Here is a 23,664-nt window from a genome sequence, read left to right on the forward strand (position 1 = left end):
TGATTTTAAAAATTAAGCTAAAATTGCTTTAAAATTAAGTAGAAAATCATTATAACTCCATTTTTACTGAGCACATTTTATTTTCAAAATTATATTTAAAAACAAAAAACTGAAAAATTGACAAACATCTCAAACGAGTTTGAGATCTAAATAAATAACTTATTTATAATATTTCTATAATTATTCAACAGTTAAAATTCATAAGACACCAAAAATTACTGTTTTTATTATTTGATTGGTCAAAATTTCTCTCCCTAACTCATGAATCTAACTCTTACCACTTGAACTATATGTCCTCAGCTCCTACGACTTGAGTTATTCTTCAGTGATAATTCAAATTGAAAATGTGATCAAGAATGAAAAAAAAGAATTTTAATTTTTTAAAGAAATGAACCTCATATATACAAACAATTGAATACCAGAACCAATCACAACAAATCCAATCTATATACCACTCTTTCTTCAATAACTGAAGGAATATACAATATTGCTGAAGAGGTTTCTCTAAATCAGCCAAGATAATCTTGTCTTGGGTAAGATCACCCTAACTTAGATGGATAAATAATATTTTGACATGTGTTTTAGGAAATTTTAGCACATGAGAAAATTTATTAGGTCACCTAAAATTAGGATAATTCTACTACCATTGGTGATTTAAATAACCCCAGAAGAAATTGATAAAAAAAACAAAAACAAAAAACCTCCGGTTGACAGAGAAAAATCAACAAACAGAGGCATATTTCTGGGACCCTCCTCCTTTGCCTATTCATTCACGTATAACTTTGGTATCCACAATTGCTATCTACAGAGTAAGAAGGAAGGTTGTACAAAACTATGAAACATATACTGAAGACACAAAAGAATCATAAGCAACGTGGAAATTGGAGAAGAAATCAATTTCTCAACAAAGGAAAAGTTCTCTTTGGCATCCACTGCACACCCTCATCTGTTCCAAAGACAACAGCTCCTGAAACACCAAAACTTAAACATTAAATTAATCTTCTCAAAACAAATGTCTGCCACAAGATATAATGTATAGAGCGATTAGATCCTCTCCAACAATTTCTTTCATATAACATGTGGTGTCTATTCTCCTTCATAAATTTTTAGAAGAGATCACCTATCTTATTCGGAAGAACTTGACCTTATCTTATAACATAAACACTTATGCAAATGTTTGAGAAAGTGTATAGTGATAATTTATGACCTACATATAGGGTTTGTTTAGGTAATGAGTTTAATTAAACGCTTATTGCCTTATTGAAATAAACTCAAAATAAATTATAGGTAAGTATACACGTTTACCCATAAACTAATATGAGCATCTTACGAAAATGAGCCTAAAATATATAGCTATAGACATTTCACAAATTGTTTACATAAGCTCTCTCAAACTCTTTAATGAGCTCTTATGTATAAGATAAATTCGAATAAGCTCTTCTAAACGGGTCATATATAAGATGTTTTGAGTTTATTTCATAAATTGTTCAAATTAGCTTAAAAATAAGTGTTTATCCTTATCCATAACCTATTTTCCGCTTATTTCATTAAAATTCTCAAGTTAACTTATGAATAAGTACTTAATAAAATTGTTTACCCAAACACACATATAAAAATAAAGATATACACAAAATTTTAGCATAGTTTTAACATGAGAGGATTCTGTAACGATAATTTACCTAGAGTTGGCATCAAGAATGAGAGCAAAGCTATCCCAGCAACCTTTAGAGGCACACCAACTTTGAGCGTGTCCTGGATTTCAATATGGCCAGTGGCAAATCCAACTACATTGGAAGGAGTTGAAGTTGGAAGCAAGAAAGCGAATTCGGTCGCGATTGCTCCGGGAATCATAAGAAGAAGAGGATGCACGCGCATGGTCCTTGCTATGTGATATAAGAGTGGGATAATCAGGGTGGCAGTGGCATCATTGGAGGTGATAAACTCAGTTATGATGCTACTCATGAGACTAACTGCAGGGGCAATGGCTAGGTATGGAGCATCATCTAAGAAATCTAAGGCTCTGGAAAGCACATCTGCTAGGCCACTAGATTGGACTCCATCAGCTATAGCAAACCCAGCTCCAAGTAGCAAAATGAGGCTCCATGGTAACTTCTTGCATTCATTCCAGTCCATTAGCTTCTCCCCTTCCTTTTTCATGTTTGGGATTATGAACAATAGCACAGCCGCCATAACCTGCATTTATATAAAACCTTTAGTGTGTGTTCGCTTCCACATTTGGGAGCCTTAGAATCGATTCTCATTGATCATTGTGACTTTTAGGTGATTGTACATATAGAATATAGATGTTTGACAATCAAGCTAGAGAATTGATTTTAATACAAAAATTAGTGGAAAAGCTAAAGATAGTAGCTTCCGCGATGGATATAATCAATTGTGGGATTTCATAATTGAATTTCATAACATTATCCTATAGAAATCAAATTTCCTATAAACGTATCCAAACATAAATTTACTATCAACTCACTTTTACCATAATCGATTGTATCAATTGTATCAAAATGAATTTCGACAATGCTCATCCAAACACTCATCCAAACATGCACTTATAATTAGTTCTTGTTCTGTATGATTGGAGACAAATTAAAGGTCATATTTTAATTGGTGTAATTAATAACTATAAAAGCCCAAAGGTGATCAATATGCAGTGCTTACACTGACACTTCCATCACCAACAAGGCCATGAAAGAAAGACCCCCATCCAGGAATGTCATCTGTGATTCTTCTTGTCATCCATAATACGATCAGTAACTGCAATCACAATTACTGCTACTTAATTAATGCCTTCAACATAAAATAAATTTTCACATGATTAGAATGAAAGTTGAAATTGTGATTAGACAAACACACACCCCAAAGACAGACAACACCATCTTCTCAGCAAAAGACATGGGACCTGCAAACACCAATTACAGAATTAGAGAACTGCATCAGCTTAATTTTTCAGGATTAAAGCGTATGTTTATTTGATTTTAAACTGATTTATTTTTTTACAAAGATATTAGCTTATGTAATTTTGTTGAATATTATTGAATCATATATGTCTAAAATAATTTAATGTTTTTAAGCCAAGTAATAACATTGTGCTCATCTTATTCAATGGGAGAAGGCATATTCCATGTAGGTCCATTACAATCTCTTTCAGCCGCTTCTTGTTTCTTTTCATTCCACGTAAGTTAATATGCCTTAAACAAACATGTATTATTTCTTGGACGGCTAATATTGGACCTATTTATTTTAAAACACTTTTTCATAAAATTTATTTAAAGGGTAACTTTTTCAAAATATAGATCTAGAAGTTTTATTTTTAAAATTTAAATAGCACTATCACGTATAAGCATTTATCTACGCCAATGGACCTAAATATTTAATAATAAAAATATATATTCTCAAAACATTATATAATAAAATCTTAACATAACAATAACAACAATGACAATAATTTCAAAAAAAAATGACAATAATGGTTACAATATTATATAACTATTTATATTCATTCAAATATAAAATATTCAAATAGACTGTCAACTTAAGTTTAAAATGCTTTTTGACAACCTTAAAATTGACCTTTATAATTAAATACATATTTGAAAACTTTAACATAATTATTTGAAAAATAGACTAATAATTAATATGAGATCAGGTCTAATGTAAACAATGTAAACTGGATAAAGACTGGGAAGGGGGTCTCTACTCTCTCCCAACTTCAGGTAAGATTGGCTACGTGGACAATTCTAACTTTTTTCAAATTTAGATAAGATTAATTATTTCCACCCCCACTAGGTGTTTGGTAGAGAAAATTCAGGTGCCATTGCGAAAGAGTTGTCAGGCTCAAAAAATATTTACAGAAAATTTACATTTATCTCATCACAAAAGAATTAGTGTGGTTCAAATCCTGTAACATATAAGACTCTATCATACTCTACTAGATCAATTTTTTACCGTTAACCAATCCGCACTACCTAATCTCAAGTTGTAAACAACATATATTTATATATAAAAAATTGTTAACCACATTTTTCTCAAAATGAAAACAGTAAAAAGGTAAATTAAGGGTTTCCTCTCGAAAAGAAAATTAAGTGCAGGGATAATTTGGCAAGTGCCACCACTGAACATGCAAATGGACCCAAAATGTTCCATGGGGCAATGAGAACAGAAATAATTAGGGTTCCGAGAACAGAACGAAAACGACAAAGAAGCATAAAGAATTAGGGAAAGAATGCAAGCAAGACTTTTTCTCCACTATTTTTCTCACCCACAATTAACATAACACTAATATCAATATGACAATATGTGAGTTTCAAAAAAATATATCAATATGTGAGTTATCTAAATAATTCTATGTAAAGTTTATATTAAATCACTTTAGTCCTTCATGAACCAACCATATTTAACATATAGTATGATATAATATATATGAAATTTATGTCACATATCTTATATATCATTCATTGATTTATCTATTAGAGTGATTTAACCAAGATTTGTTAATTTAGAGAACTCTTTCTGAATAATGATGAAAAAGAAATAGTTTATGATTAAATTAGTCTCTAATTAAATGAGTTTGATTTATTTATTCAACGGAAAAATGAAACTTAGTAGTGGTAAAAAAATAATTCATAGTTGTAAAAATGACCGCCACAATAATTATTTTTCAACCTAAAAACTAAAATCAAACTCGTTTATAAACATTTGAGTATTTGACTATTAACCCAATAAGAGATTAAGAAACTTACCCAGAGCTTCTAGGTCCCTCTTCAAGTGTGCTCTGCTGAGATAAGAAGACAAAGCAGGACCCGAACCCTTTTTGAGATAGAGCAAGCAAACGATGCACCAGAACGAGAACAAGAAGAGAATAGCAAAAGGGAAAGCGAAGAAGAACCACGTGTTGAAGCTGATTGGTTTCCCTCCAGGGTAAAGGCTCTTCCACATTCCCACCAATATCAGGTTCACACCTGTCCCCGTCAAAGTGCTTATCCCTCCGATCGGCGTCGCGTACACCACCGTCAGCACCACCGCTCTGCTGAACTTGTTCACCAGCTCCGACTGCTCCTCCGGTGGCGGCAGCCGCTGTAAGATCCCCGTCGCCACCGGCATCAACATCACTGCGGCTGCCACGTTGTGCATCCACATGCTCACGAAGAATGACGTGGCGCACAGGCCCAATAGGAGAAGGCCAGGATTCAACGGGTCACCACAAAACACTGATGTCACCTTCACACAATCCAAATTAAACCAATTATCAGACCACCTCAAATTATTTTTGTTTCTTTTTTGTACATCTTAAAATATAAATAGCTCTCATTTTCCACCTTACAAAATGGATGTAACTTGTAACTAAATAAATGTCTGTTTGTTTTTTTGTAAGTGCTACCAATACATACATGTGGCTCATACTAAATTGAAATTGTGACTCACATTTTCAATCATTCTCACATGAATTTCATCATTTTAAGAATGTTGAAAAAAATTGTTTGCTTGCAGCATTTTTTTTTTCCTTTTTACTACATGTATCACGTGTGATGTATCTTATAAGAATAGTTTTCTTATTTGAAAAATAATATCAAGAAATTTTGATTGTTAAATCTAATGATGAACGGTTAAGTTACTTAATGGTTACAATCACTTAAAAATATCAATAACTTAATATTTTAATTTTAATTATTCAAGACTAGATTTATTTATTATAATCATTTATTTGTACTATTACTTTGATTCTTATAAGATACTATACTATCACTTTCACCAACCCACAAGAGAAATGACACACATACATTTAATTGGATTCCTCATAAAGTCATAGATAAATGCTAGCAACATCATTTTTAACATTTCTTTTCTACTGAATTAGCTTCACGCACAATTTGGTAGGTCATGCATGAATTTTAATCAATTACATATAAACTGCTAAAAGAGGTTGTCATAGAGATTGTTGCCAGCCCTTTCCTAAAAAAAATGATAAAGATGAGATAATACATGTATCTTTTGAACAAAAAAACAATTTGAAATAAATGCTATATCCTTTGAATGGTTAATGAAAATAATTAAAAAAAAAAAACAAAGCACACATGAGAAGATAGAAAAATTTCCACGTCAACATTGGATAACTGCCATTGCCCTGTCCTAGCATCAATTATTTCCTCAGGACAATAATGGAGAATTAGTGGTTACCAACTAAATCTTTAATCTTCACAAATCAAATCAATCAATAAATGGAAGACATTTGATCAGAACTTGGAATTAAGACCACAAATTAAATCTAATCTGACCAGCTAATACCAATTAACTTGGAGATTAATTAATTAATTAATTAAAGAGAATTTCAAAAATAAAAAATAAAAAATTAAAGAGGAACAGAACAGGGGAGAGAAGAGCAGAGCATAGAGCAACTCACGGTCAAGGCCAATCTTCGATGAACGTTGTAGCGTTCAACGGCGAGAGCGAGGATGAAACTTCCCAAGACAAGAGTAATGACATCGTCCATGTAAGAGTGAGCGACGGTATCAGCAGAGGAAATCCCAAACAGAGGGAACAGAAACAGGGGACACATGGAGGTCACCGGAAGCGGCACGGCGGAAGTTACCCACCAGGTGAAAACCCAGGCGATGACGGCGAGCATATTCTGGGAAGTTTTGGGAGCACCATCAAGCTTAACGAAGAGGCAGATGATGATGGAAAGCAAAGGACCCAAGATGATGTAAAGGTTCTTGAGGGTGAAGATGGATTTGAGGGAGAAGGGGTTGTTGTATATGCTGCTCGGTGTTTGATGGAGTGGGAGGAGTGGGGCTTTGAGGTTGAGCTCATCGGGGGAAGATGTGGCACTGTGTTCTCCTGTCATTTTGGACAGAAAATGGAAACGAATGTGTGTGTCTCTTTGATGTTCAGTGTGCAGAGAGGGAATGAAGGGAAGGAATGAAAGGTTGAGTGTCGGACATTTATTTCTGAATTTTTCACGTGAAACCAGAAGGAGTGGCCAAATTTGCTTCTTTTTATTTTTGTTTTATTAATCACAATTACGTTTAGAATTGCAATTAAACCTTGACTTTGAATTTTTTTTGTTGGATTTTCTGTTTACCTAAACTCAAAACCACTTATATAAAATTTTAAGATTTAATTTATATGCAGTATGTAGAAAGTTTTACGTATGATCCAACCCCATTTTTTATTTTTTATTTTTTAGATATTCGTAAATTTAAATTTAATTATAACATACTCCATCCGTTTCTATTTATCTGTTCAGGAAGAGAAGGTTCACAAAAATTAAGGAAATTAATTAATTGTGTTGATTTTCATAAAAGTATTATTTGTTTTCTTATATCACCATTTAGAATGTATTTTATCTTTCTTCATTTATTATTTCTGTAAGGGCATTTCTTGGAAAAACATCAATTAATGTTCTCTTGAAACTCAAAGTGAACAGATATATAAGAATACAATTTTTTCTTCAAAACACTGTCGGTGCATAATAGTTAAACTCAAATTTTATCATACTAGTATGGTTAGTAATGATATATGAACATACCTCCAATTAACATATATTGTTTCTTGCAGTTTTAGCAGTTGTAAACATTAACAGCAGTTAAAATTCAGCTGCTAAACGATACGTTGAAAGGATAAAAACATAGGCTAAAAAGCACTTTTGGCCCCTGATGTTTCAAGTTTGTGCAAGTTCTGCCCCTACTCTATTTTTATCAATGTTTCTACCCCTTATGTTTTCAAACAGTGCACCGTCTACCCCTTCATCAGTCAAACGTTAAAAACCTAACGGAATGAGCTGATGTGGCTTTTTTTTATATATTTTTTGAACTGCCACGTGGAAATTACAAGTGAAATTAGAAAAAAATGGGCAAGAGAGATTCAAACTCAAGACCTGTAAGTAGCAAAACATGCATTTAACCAGTTCAATTACATGCATAATTGATATATACATCAAACAAAATTAATTTATATCATTTCCTTGATCATCATCAACTTCATATACTCTTCTTCATCTCTCCGATCCACTCAGGAACCTCTCATGAGAAAGCATAACTTATGGAGGGGTAGACAGTGCACTGTTTGAAAACATGAGGGGTAGAAACGTCGACAAAAATAGAGTAGGGGCATAATTTGCACAAACTTAAAACATCAGGGGCAAAAAATGCTTTTTGTTTGGGCATCATTTCAGTGTTAAAAAATAATATATCAGAGCTTAGAAGTGTGGGGAATCATATGAGAGGAAATATCTACATTTGCGGAACCATGCCAATAAAAAGAAAAAAACAAATAATTTAACCTGGTTTGACAAACTTTGACAATTTGATTAATTTACAATCTCAATAAAATATTTTATAATTGCAATTTTCTAACGTGAATAAAATTTCAAACTATCTCAATAAAACATAAGGACATAATTGCAAACCCTCAAAATGTAATTTAAGGGTTTAATTGCAAAAAGTCACAATAACACACGGATACTCAAGCTTAGTACGCGCAAAAGACATATGTTGTTGTGATAAATAAAATTAACACTCTTTAATTATATTCATATTAATTCTCAACTTATATTAACTTCACGCTACTCCATGTGAGACTTGGATGAATACTCACTTTCTCATATTTGAACACATAATAATGTGGAACATTTGTCTATCTCTCTTCATAAATATTTAAAGAGTTTACATATGAAGAGAATTAGACACAAAAACTCCAAATGAATGAACATGAAAGAGTCATATGAGCGTATGATGATTACACTTTCTCTACTTATTTCGTCTTCACACTGAGTTTTCTGGATTTACGAGCATATGGCAGGCATGTATGACAATATGAACTACCCTTCTTTGATTTTTTGGATTCATCTCAGAAAAGCAATTTTTTCCTCCTCGTCCTTTTTTTTTTGTCTCGTCGCACCTGCACCTGCAACACCTGATCCGATCAAACCCACGCTTTACACGAACGATGGTGGGCTAGGTTCTTGGTGATTTTCACCCGATAAAACCAATAATAGCAACCCAAAACCGATCGTAACCAGCCGATGAACAACCCTAGTTCTCCATGTGCTTGTATGAAGCATGCACAATTTTTCCAGCTCCTCATTGTGACGCTCAAATCGCTTGATGAAATCATCAAGAATTAAAATGTTATTTCCAATTTCTTCTTCTTGGTGAGAAGGGCCTCAAGAGGCTTTGATTTTGGCATTCCAAGAACCAGTAGTTGTTTTAAAATTGAATCTACATTGTGAATGATGTCTGCCACTTGTTTGTTTCAATATACAGTTTTTTAATTTGTATGTATGTAGTTTAGGGGAAAATGGAAGTGGCTCTTCGAAACCGCAAACACCATTGGCCAACAAGAACAAATAGCTTGCCACTCGCTAGGATGAAGTGCAACCGAAATCAATGAGGACAAATTGAAGATAAGCTTGTGTTAAACTTTACCCGGCTCCGATCCAAAAAGAATTAACGTATCTTCATGATAGTATTTCTTCATGATTACACATTTGGTGCAAACATTTTCCTAAATTTTTTAAAACAATGTTCCTCACACCATTTTGTGTTTACAATTAAATATTAGTTGATGAGTTAAGGTAAATGAATTTTCATTTCAATTTATAAAATAAGTTTAGCTCACTTTTTATTTTAAAATAAGTGTTAACTTTCATTAGCACTAAACCACCGATAAATATCCAAACACAACCTCAACTCAAATGTTAAAAAAATAGTTGAATCGAAACTAATATTCATGAAACACCATTGTCATGTTCATTTTATAATTCTCTTAAAAAGTAATTGTGATTTTGACACCTAAATGTTTGTATTTTGGCAGGGTGATGCAGCGTCACCTTGGATAAGGTAGTAACTTGTATTTTGTGATCTGAGTCTAGGTTTCTCTGTCCTTGACTTAGCTTGTTCATATATCTGATATCTGACTAGTATTATGCTTTAGAAGATTAGCATTGTTATAAATTGTTTTAGGAACTAATTGTGATTATTCCACCTTGATTAGTATTTTGAAGGCGCCAGCGTCACCATGGATAAGGTTATGTATCTGCCTATTCAGCATTTCCTCGATTATCCGTGGCTGGTTCATCACATCTAAGTCAGTAATATATGTTAAAATAAATTAAGAAACATTGTTCAAAGGAAATGCTATATGTTATGCTGCTACTTGCAATGCTAATGATAAGAGGAACAAACCAAATTGGCAAATTGCTCGCGCGGTGGACAGAAAATGTTTTTATTTTAATACATTTTAGGACTTGGGGACCATCATTACGCAAAATCATAGCAGATATATAGTTAATTTAATTTTAAACTTAAGTTAAGTACTACTACTACCAAGTGGACAGTGGTGGCCCTGAAATTATGGAACAAGATGATATATAATAAGTTGTGTAGATTGTTACGTTAGTTTTTTTGTTTTTCTTTTTGATAAGATTGTTACGTTAGTGATTATGGAACAAGATGATGTATAATCATTTGGTTTCCTTATAAATATGTAAACGAGATATATAAAATACACTTTTCTTTTTTTTTTTGGAACTCAATAAAATACACTTTTCTTATTGAAGTTCGTAGCAAGTTATTACTTTGCATCAATATCTATACTTTTTTTCGTTTTCATGCATTCTAATGGTCAATCGGACTCGAACAATTCATGAGGTAAAAAAGTGTAAGAATAACCAAATTTAAATGTACATCTTATTGGATAAATGATTTTGAATGTTCTTATATTATATTTTAACAAGTCCGATCAGATAATAATTCATTTAAACTTAAAACATTAACAATATGTACATACTCATCTATTATGTGATATTTAATTTTTTATTTGAGAATTAATGGAGCGATATTAACTAAATTTTAGATCGTTGGTTTATAGAAGCTCTTCATATATATTAAATAATTAACTATCTAAAAAATTTAAACCGGGCATAAAAGACTTTTGAACAATTTTATCATATATTTCTAATAAAAAGAGATAAGATAAGTTGCTGCTAATCAATGTTTTTGTTTTTTACTTCCATAATTGAGTAGGTAAGTAGCTTAACATTTCACATTTGGCACCATTTTAAGAATACAACACATTTCCCAACTTCTGGTGGAGGCTTATATGTGATATGATGTTGATGGGCATGTGTGGTTTTTCATTTTGTACGTGGATCAGAGGAGAAAGGAAAACGAATTGTTAACACCTCTCCACTTTCATATTATTAGAGAGATAAAAAGAGAAGATAGATAATTGAGAGATATTGTGTGATGTTTTTTTTTTTGGTACAACGAGATATTGTGTGATGTGATATAAAAAGAGTAAAGATATAAAATAAAAAGACAGTAAAAATGATGGAAAATGCTAAAGTGCACGAGATTTAGAAGCACGACCAGGCACGAGTATTTTTTATTTCAAAAAAATCAATTTCAAAATAAAAATAAAACATTGATTTGGTGCTACATATCGCTAGAAACTCCATGTTTTCTGCTACATCTACAATCTGCCTTCTGCACTGCGGCATCTCCATGTTTCCTGTGGATGTGCGAGCAAGCACTTGTCTCCGTCGTGCGTGGCAAACCTCACGTCCCTCTGCGTCAGTGCGTCCGACATCAATTCCGCCAAACCCTCTGGCGCACCGCCATTAATCATCTTCCAAGGTTCTGAAAAATAACAGAGCAAGCCTTGGAGAAGCCACCATATGCGCTACAGGCATGGTAGCTGGGGAGGCTGCGGCGCAAGCCTCCAGATCTGTAAGGGAAGGTGTATGCGGCGGTGTTTTCCGGCTTTGCGGTAAGAAAGTGGAGAGAAGGAGGGTGACGTAGAGGAAGAACCCATATAGATCCACTGCATAATTGAGTTCCATTCTTCATTCATTCAACAAATGATTTCAGAAGTTGTAACTGTAGGTAGAAGAATTGAAATCTCACTCGATCGATTGAGGGGTTGGGGAAGAGGAATATTCGAAGGCACGGTGGTGTCGGGGTACCTGTGCCTGTGTCACTCGGTTGGGCGTGAAGCAGACATGTTGGTGATGGACCTGTGTGGTGAGGTGAGAGGAGATGATGGGTGGGGTTATTTTTGGAATAATATAATAATGAGGGGGATATTTTTGGAGTTGCACATCGACCTAAGGAAATATATCACTGTCGTCGCTCTCGTGCCTTATATTGCTCGTACCATATAGCACCACTCAAAAATGATATGAAAGAGAAAATGAAGTGTGAAATAAAAAAATTGTTACTCAAGGAGTTGTTTGCTCGATAGTCTTGTGCACGCTTTACAATCATTCTATAAAGTAAAAATTAATTTTAAGAGCAAATTTCTGTTAATGGCTTTTAAGTGTTAGAATTATTTATTTAGAAAATACTAATATTCATCCAAACATGCTAGTTTTGTTATAAAAAAAAACACGCTAGTTCTTTTTTATCCCCAAATGATAGTTCAAGTGGTAAGAGCTGAGTGACATATGAATTGGAGAGGGGAACTCCTGTGATCAATTTCTGACGAGTGCAATTTAAATTTCCGATGTATAAAAAAAAAAACTATCGGGCTAGGCTCAAGCAGAATAAATACATGGGGCACAAACATACTAGCTTTTAAATGGTGGCAAACTTTTTGGGTTACCATTTATATTTTTGTGGTAAGCAATCTCTTTGGTGAAAGATTTTGAGATATGCTTTACAGGCCTTTGAGCATGACAGGGTAAGTAGCCTCCAAGCCCACTTTGGCAGGGGCGGACCCACTCAGAGGCCAGCATTGGCCACACCGGTTTTTATTATTTTTTTTATAAAAAATTTATATGGTTAAAAAAAAAGAAAAATTATTTGTTTTCTATCACCTGTACCACTCACGCACGCACGCTTCTTCTCTGTTCTCAGTCTCACACGCAGCACTCTGTTCTCTCACGCGAGTCACGCCTCCGCCTCTCTCTGTTGATTCACGGGCGCACGGCGGCGGCGCACGCCTCTGGATCTCTCTCTCGTTCGTGCCTCTTCCTGCTCTCCAACGAACCAACAACGAAGCTCAGTGCTCAGTGCTCTCCAACGAACCAACAACGACAGTGCCTCTCCCTCTCAACTGATTGAAGCTCTCACTCTCAGTCACTCACTCAAAGTCAAAACTCAAAAGGTAATGCTCTCAGTCTCTCACTCTCAGTCACTCAAAGGGTTTGGGACTTTGGATTTTTGTTCTAGGGTTTGAGGAAATTGAAATTGCTATGTGGAAACTGAAATTGATATGTGGAAAAGGGTTTTCTGAATTCTTGTTGGACATCTACTTGTCTGATGGTTGGTGTTGGTTTTGGGGGTGTGATTATGTTTGAGGTTTGTCTTGCATTTCGTATGTTGGGGTTGCATAAATAGTTATTGAAATACTATTATTAGAGGATGCCACTTAAAGTTCCCGATATGAGATGTTTTCTCAACTGGTGTGGGTGCTATTTTCTGTTCTTTGCTGGTGTGCATAAACAAAATGATTATTTCTCTTGTCTGTTGATACCAATAGGGTGGCTGTTAACTCGTGGATGGTTTGGGAGTATCTTGTTATTGTTTAAAGATTGTATATGGTGGTGAAGAGAATAGTATGTGACCAAGGTTACTTTATCACTTTATTCATTTGATCCTCTTGGCGGCTAAAGTGATTAATTGCAGGGGATGTATGAATGTTATGTTGAATTTGTTTTCTACATGGATGAATATAATGTGGGATCTCTTTCATTATTGTAGAACTGGCAGGATTGTTGGACTCTTGTTATTGTTGGTTTAAGTAATTTGCTGGACTTTTGCAAGGTGCTGTTTTGGCAAATTGTTGCTATAGTTGTAATGAAATAAAATAATATAAGATGGAATGTAACATAATATAGCTATCATTCCATTATTGATTACATCTAATGCAAATTGTTGCTATGTTATTTTGGTTTTTGATGGTTTCATTATCTCTTTATCTATAATTTTTCTCTTTTAGTCTATAATTGCTTTTATGTTTAGCCTCACTGATATTTAAAGTCTGGATCCGTCCCTGCACTTTGGTAGCATAGTTAATTATTTTTGATAAATAGCTTACTTAAATTAAACCTGCAAAAACCCTATTTTCTTAACTACATGTTCAAATCCTAAAATCTCAACAAAAGAAAATGACCCTAGATGCTACCCTCGGCCCTAGATTAAAATAAAAACTGCTATAACGAATGGAACTCAGCTGTTCGCCTATTTCACTTCTATAGAGTAAAAAGAAAATATGGTGATAAAATTCTGGGAATAAATCTAGTAAAACTCATCAAATTCTGGGATTAAAGTATAGTGTAAAAATGCTTTAAAATTTTATTTAAAGTGTGTAAATAACAATTTTATTGTGTGAAAAAGTAATTCCCGAATAATCTGATTTCCCATACATTTCAGTCAACTTAATTGGGCCTTAGAGCTTAGGCAGACCACCAAGACCAAGCATCACATTGGAGAGAAACATTTGGGCTGTAGTAAGCCCAATTAATCTGGTGCAAGTTATTTTCTTTTAGACCCAGTAGAAAACATCATTGCAGAAAAAATAAAATAAAAAACAATGATAGCTAGGTAGCGTAATTCAGCAAGGAGATGGGATGAGAAAGATTAACAGTTTAACACCACCAAAAAGATGATTTTTTAGGGTCCGTTTGGTTACCAGGACAGAATAGGATAAGACAGGATAATAATCATATCATGTTGTTATCTGTTGTTTGTTGCGTCAGCAGGATATGATAACACTATCCTGTCTCATATCCTATCCTGTCAATCATGTGTAAAAGTTATCCTGAGGGGGGAGTTAGGATAGAGCAGGATAGGATACCAGTTATATATTTTCTTTCAGTATCCTAACTCCAAATTAATTTATTTTAATATTATATAATTTATAATTTATAATAATATTAATTAATAAATATAAAAATATTAATTTAACTAAAATAAAAATAAATAAAATTATTATTCATAAATTGTAAAATAGACTACTCACTTACAAATATTGATTTATTAATAATAATAGACTAATTTAATATTTTCATATCCTATTATCTAAAAATTATTTATCTACTTATATAATAATTTAAATATAAAGTATTTTTGAAATAATAATATTTTTAATTTAGTTAATTTTTATTGTTTATCACGTGTCACAACTAAGTGAAAAACATTGATTACAAATATTGATTTTTTAATAGTAGTAGATTAATCTTTTATTTTCATCTCCTATTATTTAAAACTACTTATCTACTTATATAATAATTTATAATTCAAATATAAAGTACTTTTGAAATAATAATATTCTTAATTTAGTTAACTTTTATTGTTAATTATCACGTGTCACAACTAATTGAAAACCAATCGGTTAACTGCATAATTTTATTTAACATATAGGACATCTTCAAAACAATAAAATAGGCTAATTAATAAAATTTAAATTAATTATATTTATTTTAAAATATAGACTCATTCATGAAAATGTAAAGAAATTAAATTTAATAGAATGATCAATTTTAAATGTATTTTTTATTCAAATATAAATCTGATACATTTTTCTTTATCACATCCTGTTCTTATCATGTGCACCTCAAACACAGGATATGATAAGAGTCTATCCTGCTCTTATCCTATCCTGTTGATATCCTGTTCACATATCATATTCTATCATATCCTATCCTAACCACCAAACTGGCCATTAATGTCTTTTGGCCATGTGAAGCTTTCTACAAGTAGAAAGACTTCGAGTTTGAGGAATTGATTTGCCATATTCTGCACCGCCATCCATTTTATATACCCACTTGCCAAAATGGGTTCCCATTCATTAGTAAATGACCCTGTGATCCTCAAAACATGATCGTGATGAAAGTTAAATCATTTATGGGAAACAATTGGATCAACATTTTTGGAAGTCTATTTATGAACACGGTTACAACAACATTTTACCTAACTTTGACGTAAAGAAAAAACATAAAAACACGTATATTAATGTGGAAAAAACCTCAATGGTCTGTGAAAATAATATGCATTCACATAATAACATTTAGGGCTCGTTTAGCACGCCGTATTAGACATGATAGTATAAGTTTATACAATACATTATGAGTTTATCCATTGTTTGGTGATGACATTGTATTGTATAAGCTTATCCATCCAAGTCTCCTTATACATTAAAATGACGTGTAATTTAATCCATCATGTGAGTGAAGGATAAGACATGATAAGGTTGTGACGTATAAGTCACCATCACCAACACCCTCCATTGCTGCCAACTTACACCACCATTGGCACCACCACCGCCACCGGTGTTGTCGCCACCATCCGATCACCATCGCCGTCGTCACCATCGCCCTACCGTCACCACTGGTGTTGCCGCCACCACCACCATTGCCTCCACCCTCCACCGTCGCCACCACTCTATTGTCACCACCGCCACCACTAACACCACAACCACCACCCTATCGCCACCACCACCACCATTGCCTTCACCCTCCACCGTCGCCGCCACCATACTGCAGCCGCCACCGCCACCGTCTTACCACCACCCTATCATCGCCAACACCACAACCACCATCGCTGCCACCACCCGATCACCACCACTGCCGCTGCCACCACCGCCCTACCACCACTGACACCACAACCACCACCATATCGCCACCACAACCATCACCCTATCACTACCACCACCACCATTACCTCCACCATCCACCGTAGCCGCCACCCTACCGCAGCCGCCACCGCCACCGCCTTACCACCACCACCACCACCCTATCATCGCCACCACCACAACCACCATCGTTGCCACCACCACCACCAACCTATCTCCACTGTCACCGCCACCGCCACCAACACCAACCTACCACCATTGCCACCACCACCACCAACCTATCACTACTTTCATCGCCACCGCCGCCACCGTTATAATCACCTCCATATTTGATTTTTATTATATATAATTGTTCAATACTTCACTAAACATAAAATTGCATTAATTTAAACGATATGGTAAATTATACAGAGTATGGCCAAACGTTGGATAGTATAAGAAAGTTATCAGGGCTTATACTATCAAACATTATACTATACGTCGCACAAAACGGGCCCTTAATATCAATTGAAATGCAACACGCTTGGAGACAATAAAAATGGAAACATGTGAAATAAACAAACAATGTCAAAAGAAACAATTGAGATACATAAATCCCAAAGAGTAGTTTCACATTTTCTAAGCTTTTACACAAACACACTCTTCATTATTTCTCCTTTTATTCTCTTATTCTTTTTTCCTCACCATTTACTAATCAACAAGATAAATTATTAATCTAGTCATCAATTTCAAAGAAAAAAGTAAATTATCCATGAGATTAAGAGGTATATGAGTTCAATTAGGAATGACAATTTTCACTTGAATATGAAGATTCTGGTGACAACTGCCTAGTTTGAGACCCCGACCTTATGAAATTTTCTTTACGGGATAAAGATCATTCTTTGTGTGTTGCGAAACCTACGCCCCGTATATATAAATTAAAATACAGTGAGAAACACTTGCAAAAAGGTTAATTAAGTAAGTTGACGTCTCTCCGGGTGTAAGGTGGGAAAGAGGATAATACCGTGAAAAATGCGGCAGGTCTGCTGCACATTGATTTCTGAAAACCCTAACAAACAAATGTAAGAAAGCTCCAACGCCACCATCGGATGCATCGACGCCACCATGGCGGACCATCTTCCGTCGGAAGTAATCACCGACATACTCTGCCGTGTTCCGGCGAACTCCCTCCTCCGCTTCCGCTCCATTTCCAAGTGGTGGCGCTCACTCATCGACAGCACCCACTTCATCTTCCTCCACCTCCACAAAACCACCTACTCCTTCCTCATCCTCCGCCAGCACTCCCATCTCTACCGCATCGACCTCGATTCCCCTAACCAAGCCGTCGAAATCGACCACCCGCTCATGTGCTACAGCAACCGCATCAAGATCCTCGGTTCCTGCAACGGCCTCCTCTGCATCTGCAACATCGCCGATGACATCGCGTTGTGGAACCCTACTCTTCGAAAGCACCGGATTCTCCCCTCTGAGCCCCTCAACCGGAACAAAACCCCGGAGGAAAACATCAACAACAACACCACCTTCTGCGCCGCCCATGTCCACGGATTCGGATACGATTCCTTCTCCGGCGACTACAAACTGGTAAGCATTTCCTACTTTGTTGACCTTCAGCGGGGCACCTTCGATTCCAAGGTCAAGCTCTTCAGCCTCCGAATGGACTCGTGGAAGAGCCTCCCGAGCTTGCCCTACGCTCTCTGCTGCGCGAGGACCATGGGCGTTTTCGTCGGTGGCGCGTTACACTGGGTTGTGACCCGGAAACTCGAACCGGATCAGCCCGATTTGGTGGTTGCGTTTGACCTGAGATTGGAGAGTTTTAAGGAAGTGGAGCTGCCGGAGACGGTGAAGGGGAATTTCGACATGAATGTTGCGTTGTTGGGAGGGTGTCTTTCCGTGACTGAGAATCGCGGGGTGACGGAAATGGGAATGGGTGGATTTGATGTTTGGGTTTTGAAGGTGTATGGGTCTAGAGATTCATGGTGTAAACTGTTAACGGTGGCGCAACTGTGTGAGGTGAAGAATTTGAGGCCTTTGGCTTATTCTAGAAATGGGGATGGGGATAAGGTGCTGATGGAACAGGATCGTAGCAAGCTTTGTTGGTATGACCTGAAAAATGGAGATGTGAGTTGTGCTAGAATATCAGGATTGCCTAGCCTCATTGAAGGCATCGTTTGTGTGGGGAGCCTTGTCCCACCAAAGTTACTGAGTCCGACGAGTGACGATAGCCGCAGTGAGCTGCATAGATTGGGACATGGAAGTACTAGGAAGAGAAGGTATTGATTGCCAATTACAAATTTTTGAATATTCCACCTCTCTCTCTTTCTCGCTTTCTGAGAGTGAGTTTGATGGCTTCTTCTTTATTGTACTGTTTGTGTCTTGTTTCAAGTTGACTTTGACTTGAACAAGTCTAGTTTAGTTTATATGACAATGTTTGACACGAATGATGAAGACTATTTATTGTTACATACACCCACTTTAGGAAGGGATGTGAGAGGACGAGATGAGAGATAAGTGATAAGTATAATATGATGTGTGATATTGCGATAGGAATAGGGTGAAAATAGGTGCATGTAGGATATGTAGAGATTGTTTCGAGTTGACCTTGGCTTGAACAAGTCAGTTGACCTTGGCTTAATAGGTCCTGTTTGATTACGTGTTTATTGGAGCTTATCTACTAGAAAATGCACTAAATAAGCTCCAACTAGTGCTCGTTGGGTAGCATCCAAACGAGTTTAATATTGGAGAGAATGATTGAGGAAAATTCTTGTTAGACACCCACTTTGGGTGTCAACACGTATTAGAAAGTGAAAGAAAGAGAGGGTCGAGAATTAATTGATATGATAGACCATGTCGGGTTCTATTTTTCTCGAAGGCGGTCAACGTGCCAGTCATTCCTCCCCCCTCTGACTTGTAAATCCTTTGATATGATGTCAAAAGAAGTGATAGATAGAGAGAGAAAAATGAGATGTATGTAGGTGGAGATATGAGATTTCTATAAAACGGGATGAAATGATTAATGATTGATTGGCAAAAGAAAGTGTAGGTTTCTCATCTTTTTCTTATGAGAAAGTGTTCTGGAGTGATAATTGCATTCTCGTTGCTGGAATGAAGGTAAGAATCTCCTAGTCGTAGCATGCAATGCATCTTATTATATCAGAAAATACTCGGTCTATTCATCGACTGGCCCTAAATTTAATTAAGAATCTCATAGCATTCATGTCATCTTATATAATAAAACCAGTCTATTCATCGACTTACCCTAAATTTAATCTTATTCCCATCTGAATCAGTGGGCCAAATTTGGATTTTATAACATATTTTCTGTGATCTTGTTATGCTTACTTCATTCTTTTAACAGAGATGACTTCCTGTCCAAAGGATTCAAACTAACTTTGTAAACAAGCACAAGGAGAGAGGGCTGAAATTGGTTTATCTTGTGAACGGATGCAGTCATGAGTTATTTCTTGTGCTGAAGTTAGTACCTTTGACTCAAGGGGAGGAGTTTGAAGGATCAGTAACAAAGCCACACTCTTTATTGTCAATTTTGTGTACCCCCCCTCCCGGGGGTTCTTCCTTGATTCTGCACCTTTTGTTTTCTCAGGGTTGAAGGGGAACGAAAGATACTTGAGATCACATGCATATATTCAAGATCAAGAAACAATGAATGAAAAACAGATACCACACTAGATAAGTCCAGCAATTGGCAGTAGGACCACCTAGACAGACATCTGTAAGCTCAGCTCCATTAGGAAAAACAGTCTCTTGTGTTGTTGTAATAAATTGAAAATGTTGAAACTTTTGGTTGGCCTCACCGGGTGTTTTCTTTGGTAATAGCCATCCTTGTACAAGCCACAGTGATACACATAAATCTCAGTTACATTGTAAATTAATGTTTTTGAGTGTTTGGAAACTTGTTAGGTTTACACCATTACAGCAGCAACGATCCTGCGAGAAGCTACCGGGAGTAGCTTTTGTAAGAGGGAGAAGTGATTATGAAAGGTGTAAACATGCTATTTGTCTGTTGAAAGAAAGTAAGTTTCTTACTGAGGGGACCTTATTTATTTTTTATAGAGGAGGGGCCTTATTTTGTATGTTGGAATGCTCTACTGAATAGGTTTTGGCACTAGGTTTTTCTGCCTGGAAGAAGGCAACAATTTTTCAATTAAAGAAGAAAAGTAGGATTTTAAGTTAAGAAATGATAGCAACACTCAGGTTGCCACTCTCTTTCGTCTCTTTTAAGCTTTATTACAAGAGTCACATTGTTTACTCATTAAAATATCCATCACAGATTGAAGTTTTTCTCACTCTTTTCTTTTCTTTTTAACTAAGGTATTCCTAAGCATAATTGTGAAATTAATTATGGAGCACAAGCAATAATCTTGTTTTTCCTGAAGTGGTAATTTCAAGTTCTAAACTCTTGCATTGCAGTTGTAGTTTGCTGGTGGTTTTTTTTTTTTTGTTTTCCCTGTGTTAATCTTTTGCAGTTTTCCTTTTTATTTGTCTTTTCTGTTTTTCCCATTGCCTCCATAGTGAAGACTGAAGATCAGAAATTGGTTATCTGATATGATTTTAATTTTTTAATTATGAGTACTATAAAGGAGAACTTTGTGCAATGGTTGGAGTTTCTGTAGTAGCTTAGAGAAGTCCATTTAAATTTTCAAGTCCATATGCTTTGGAAATATTTTCTAAGTTCAGCTCACAAAATCTATTCGGAAAATGTGTAATCTATTTTGAGTTCTTATCTTAAATGGAACTGTGTTAGTCTTGTACATGAAAAAATGTTGAATGTTTGCATTCATTTTTTTTTTCAGTCAACAAATGTTTGCACTCTTAAATGTCGAAACAATTATAGTTTGAAACTCAAGGGCGATTTTATTGGTGCTCCAATCAATTGAACACAGCTCACTTCTCCTGGAGTTATTGGGAGCAGTTTAGTTAGTTTTCCATTGTTATGACTTATGGGTAGATAATGTTCATTGCAATGCACTTCACTTACTGAATAAAACAAAACAACAACTGAACAAGACAAGAAATATATGTGTAGAAGGATCACCAGTAATAAAACAATTAATCCAATAGAACAAAATCATCTATGCAAAAAAACTGACATAAGTACAATTACTCTGCCAATAGAAATAATAATACACATACAGCTAGCATCAGACCAGTGTCAGGGACAGGCGACACAGACTAGCATGTTTGCTTGTGGCTCAAGTCGTTATGGAAAAACATTACTCCCCTGCCTTCTGGGGAGATTTTGTTAGGGTAAAGACAACTAGCCCTATTGAGGGGAGGGGGAGACGGCCTAGCTATATGAGAATGCACCTAGTTTCATATCTACTATAAACAAGATTATTGTAAGATCTCTCTTTTAGATCCTTTCTCTGCTAGGGCTTTTCTAGAGGAAAAATATCTAAGAAGAGCACTCTTCCAGTTTAGCTGGATTCCTTTCCTCTTGTGGAAGTTTAGAAGTTTCTTGTCCTTATGGCTGAACAGATCCAGATGATGGAAGGTGAACCAGAGCTAGATGGTTTAACCATTGCTTTGGAACCAGATCCCTCTTCAAACGTAGATCTAGCTCAAAGAATGTTGGTGGGAAGAGTCATTACAAACAAAGTGCTCAACAAACTTGCAGTCAAACAAACTATAGTGAAATCTTGGGGAAACCCGCAAGGGTTACAGGTGGGAGATCTGAACCAGAATACTTACATCTTCACCTTCCCGACAGCTGAAGGTGTTAGCAGGATCATGTCTGAGGGTCCATGGAATGTTATGGGAAACCTCATCAGTTTACAGTTCTGGGATCCTCATATTTCAGCTTCAGAAGTAAGATTCAATCTTGTTCCTTTCTGGATACAGCTCCATGGGTTACCAGTGGAGTTTATGACCGAAGCAAATGTTAAGAAACTTGCAGCAGTAGTAGGGGAGCTGCTGGAGTTGGAGGATCCGAAAGTACAAGGGTGTCTTTTATTTATGGCCTTTTTACTGAGCAAGAGTTCTCCTGAATGTGGACAAAGTGCTAGTTACAGGCTTCTGGGTCCCAAGGCTGAATCTGCCAAAAGCTTGGGTCTCAGTGAAGTATGAAAGGCTTCAGGGACTTTGCTTCAGGTGTGGGATTATCGGGCATGAACAAACAACCTGTAAAAAAAACAAAGCAATGTCAATTGTTAACCCAAACATTCCAAAGTACTCTTTAGCCCTGAGTGCTGCTCCAAGCAGATCCCTGGCAAACTTAGCTTCCATGTCAACTGTTAGGGATATGGGGGAGAAACTAAACTCAACTAATAGCAGTGGAACAAGAACAGAAGAAGGGGTACAATTCTGGAAGGCTAGATTGAGCACAACAAATCTAAAGGATAAAGCGGGGGGAAGTAACCAACCTGTAGAAAACATTCCAGAGGGGATGAGCCCACATACTCTTCACCAACAAATGGATCCCATGGATGTTAGAGAGAATGCCTACTCCCAACAAACTACCCAGGATGTTCCCCAACCTCACCAAGTTCAAATAAGTGAGGAAGAGACAATAACTCAACTAGAGACACAAAATGATGACCCAGATAGAACATCTGGGACTGTTGCAGAAACCATTACAGTAGAACCAGATGTGACACAACAACAAATCCCACATGCATTTCAGGATCTACCTTTCAAGGAGCTGGTCATCCAAGGGCGCCCTCTAGATTCCTCTTGGCCCTATCCGGAACCTAGTTTTGAACAGGATGCTACAACTGAAAGTAGTGAGGAAGGTGATGATTTTGTAAGTTCTTTTGCTGCATGCATGTCAGAAGAAGAGAAACAAAGATCAATTAGAAAATGCAGACAAATTAATGAGGAAATGGGAATGTATGGTTGGAGGAAGAAAGCGGAAGAGATAGCAAAAAGGAAGATGAGGAGACACCGTCTTGCCACACAAATTCAGCAGGGCAAGGGCTCAGCTGATCAAGCGGTGCATGAAGGGAAAGATCAAGAGTATTATGTTGATCTCCCACCAGAGGATGAGGAGACTGAAAAGACCCAAACAAACCAGATTAGTGATGACTGTGAAGCCCAACTTAGTCTTAATTTGGCCCTATCGCT

General features: G+C 35.9%; 2 protein-coding genes across 2 annotated transcripts; one reads left to right on the forward strand and one right to left on the reverse strand.

Moving 5' to 3' along the window:
* Nucleotides 1–428: 428 nt before the first annotated feature.
* Nucleotides 429–6,966, reverse strand: LOC130711710 (tonoplast dicarboxylate transporter-like). The gene is made up of 6 exons (XM_057561427.1): nt 6,413–6,966; nt 4,755–5,232; nt 2,871–2,914; nt 2,674–2,769; nt 1,680–2,193; nt 429–967 (listed from the first exon to the last, which is right to left on the reverse strand). Exons 1-6 carry the CDS (start codon nt 6,854–6,856, stop codon nt 894–896), a joined length of 1,650 nt encoding a protein of 549 aa, XP_057417410.1. The 5' UTR covers nt 6,857–6,966; the 3' UTR covers nt 429–893.
* Nucleotides 6,967–17,539: 10,573 nt separating this feature from the next.
* On the forward strand, nt 17,540–20,627 carry LOC130711040 (F-box protein CPR1-like). Its single transcript, XM_057560476.1, has 2 exons — nt 17,540–18,857; nt 19,943–20,627. Exons 1-2 carry the CDS (start codon nt 17,692–17,694, stop codon nt 19,980–19,982), a joined length of 1,206 nt encoding a protein of 401 aa, XP_057416459.1. The 5' UTR covers nt 17,540–17,691; the 3' UTR covers nt 19,983–20,627.
* The last annotated feature ends 3,037 nt before the right edge of the window (nt 20,628–23,664 follow it).

Source organism: Lotus japonicus, chromosome 4 (genome assembly GCF_012489685.1).
Source record: "Lotus japonicus ecotype B-129 chromosome 4, LjGifu_v1.2".
NCBI classification, from domain to species: domain Eukaryota; kingdom Viridiplantae; phylum Streptophyta; class Magnoliopsida; order Fabales; family Fabaceae; genus Lotus; species Lotus japonicus.

Bases quoted from the DNA above. Each gene is read 5' to 3' on its own strand.
- LOC130711710 (XM_057561427.1), bottom strand. From the start codon at position 6,856: ATGACAGGAGAACACAGTGCCACATCTTCCCCCGATGAGCTCAACCTC. The intron at 5,233-6,412 runs GTGAGTTGCTCT...GATTGTGTGAAG, and splicing joins ATCGAAGATTGGCCTTGACC to GTGACATCAGTGTTTTGTGG. The intron at 2,770-2,870 runs GTGTGTGTTTGT...TTGTGATTGCAG, and splicing joins TGGTGTTGTCTGTCTTTGGG to TTACTGATCGTATTATGGAT.
- LOC130711040 (XM_057560476.1), top strand. From the start codon at position 17,692: ATGGCGGACCATCTTCCGTCGGAAGTAATCACCGACATACTCTGCCGT. The intron at 18,858-19,942 runs GTATTGATTGCC...TTCTTTTAACAG, and splicing joins GGAAGTACTAGGAAGAGAAG to AGATGACTTCCTGTCCAAAG.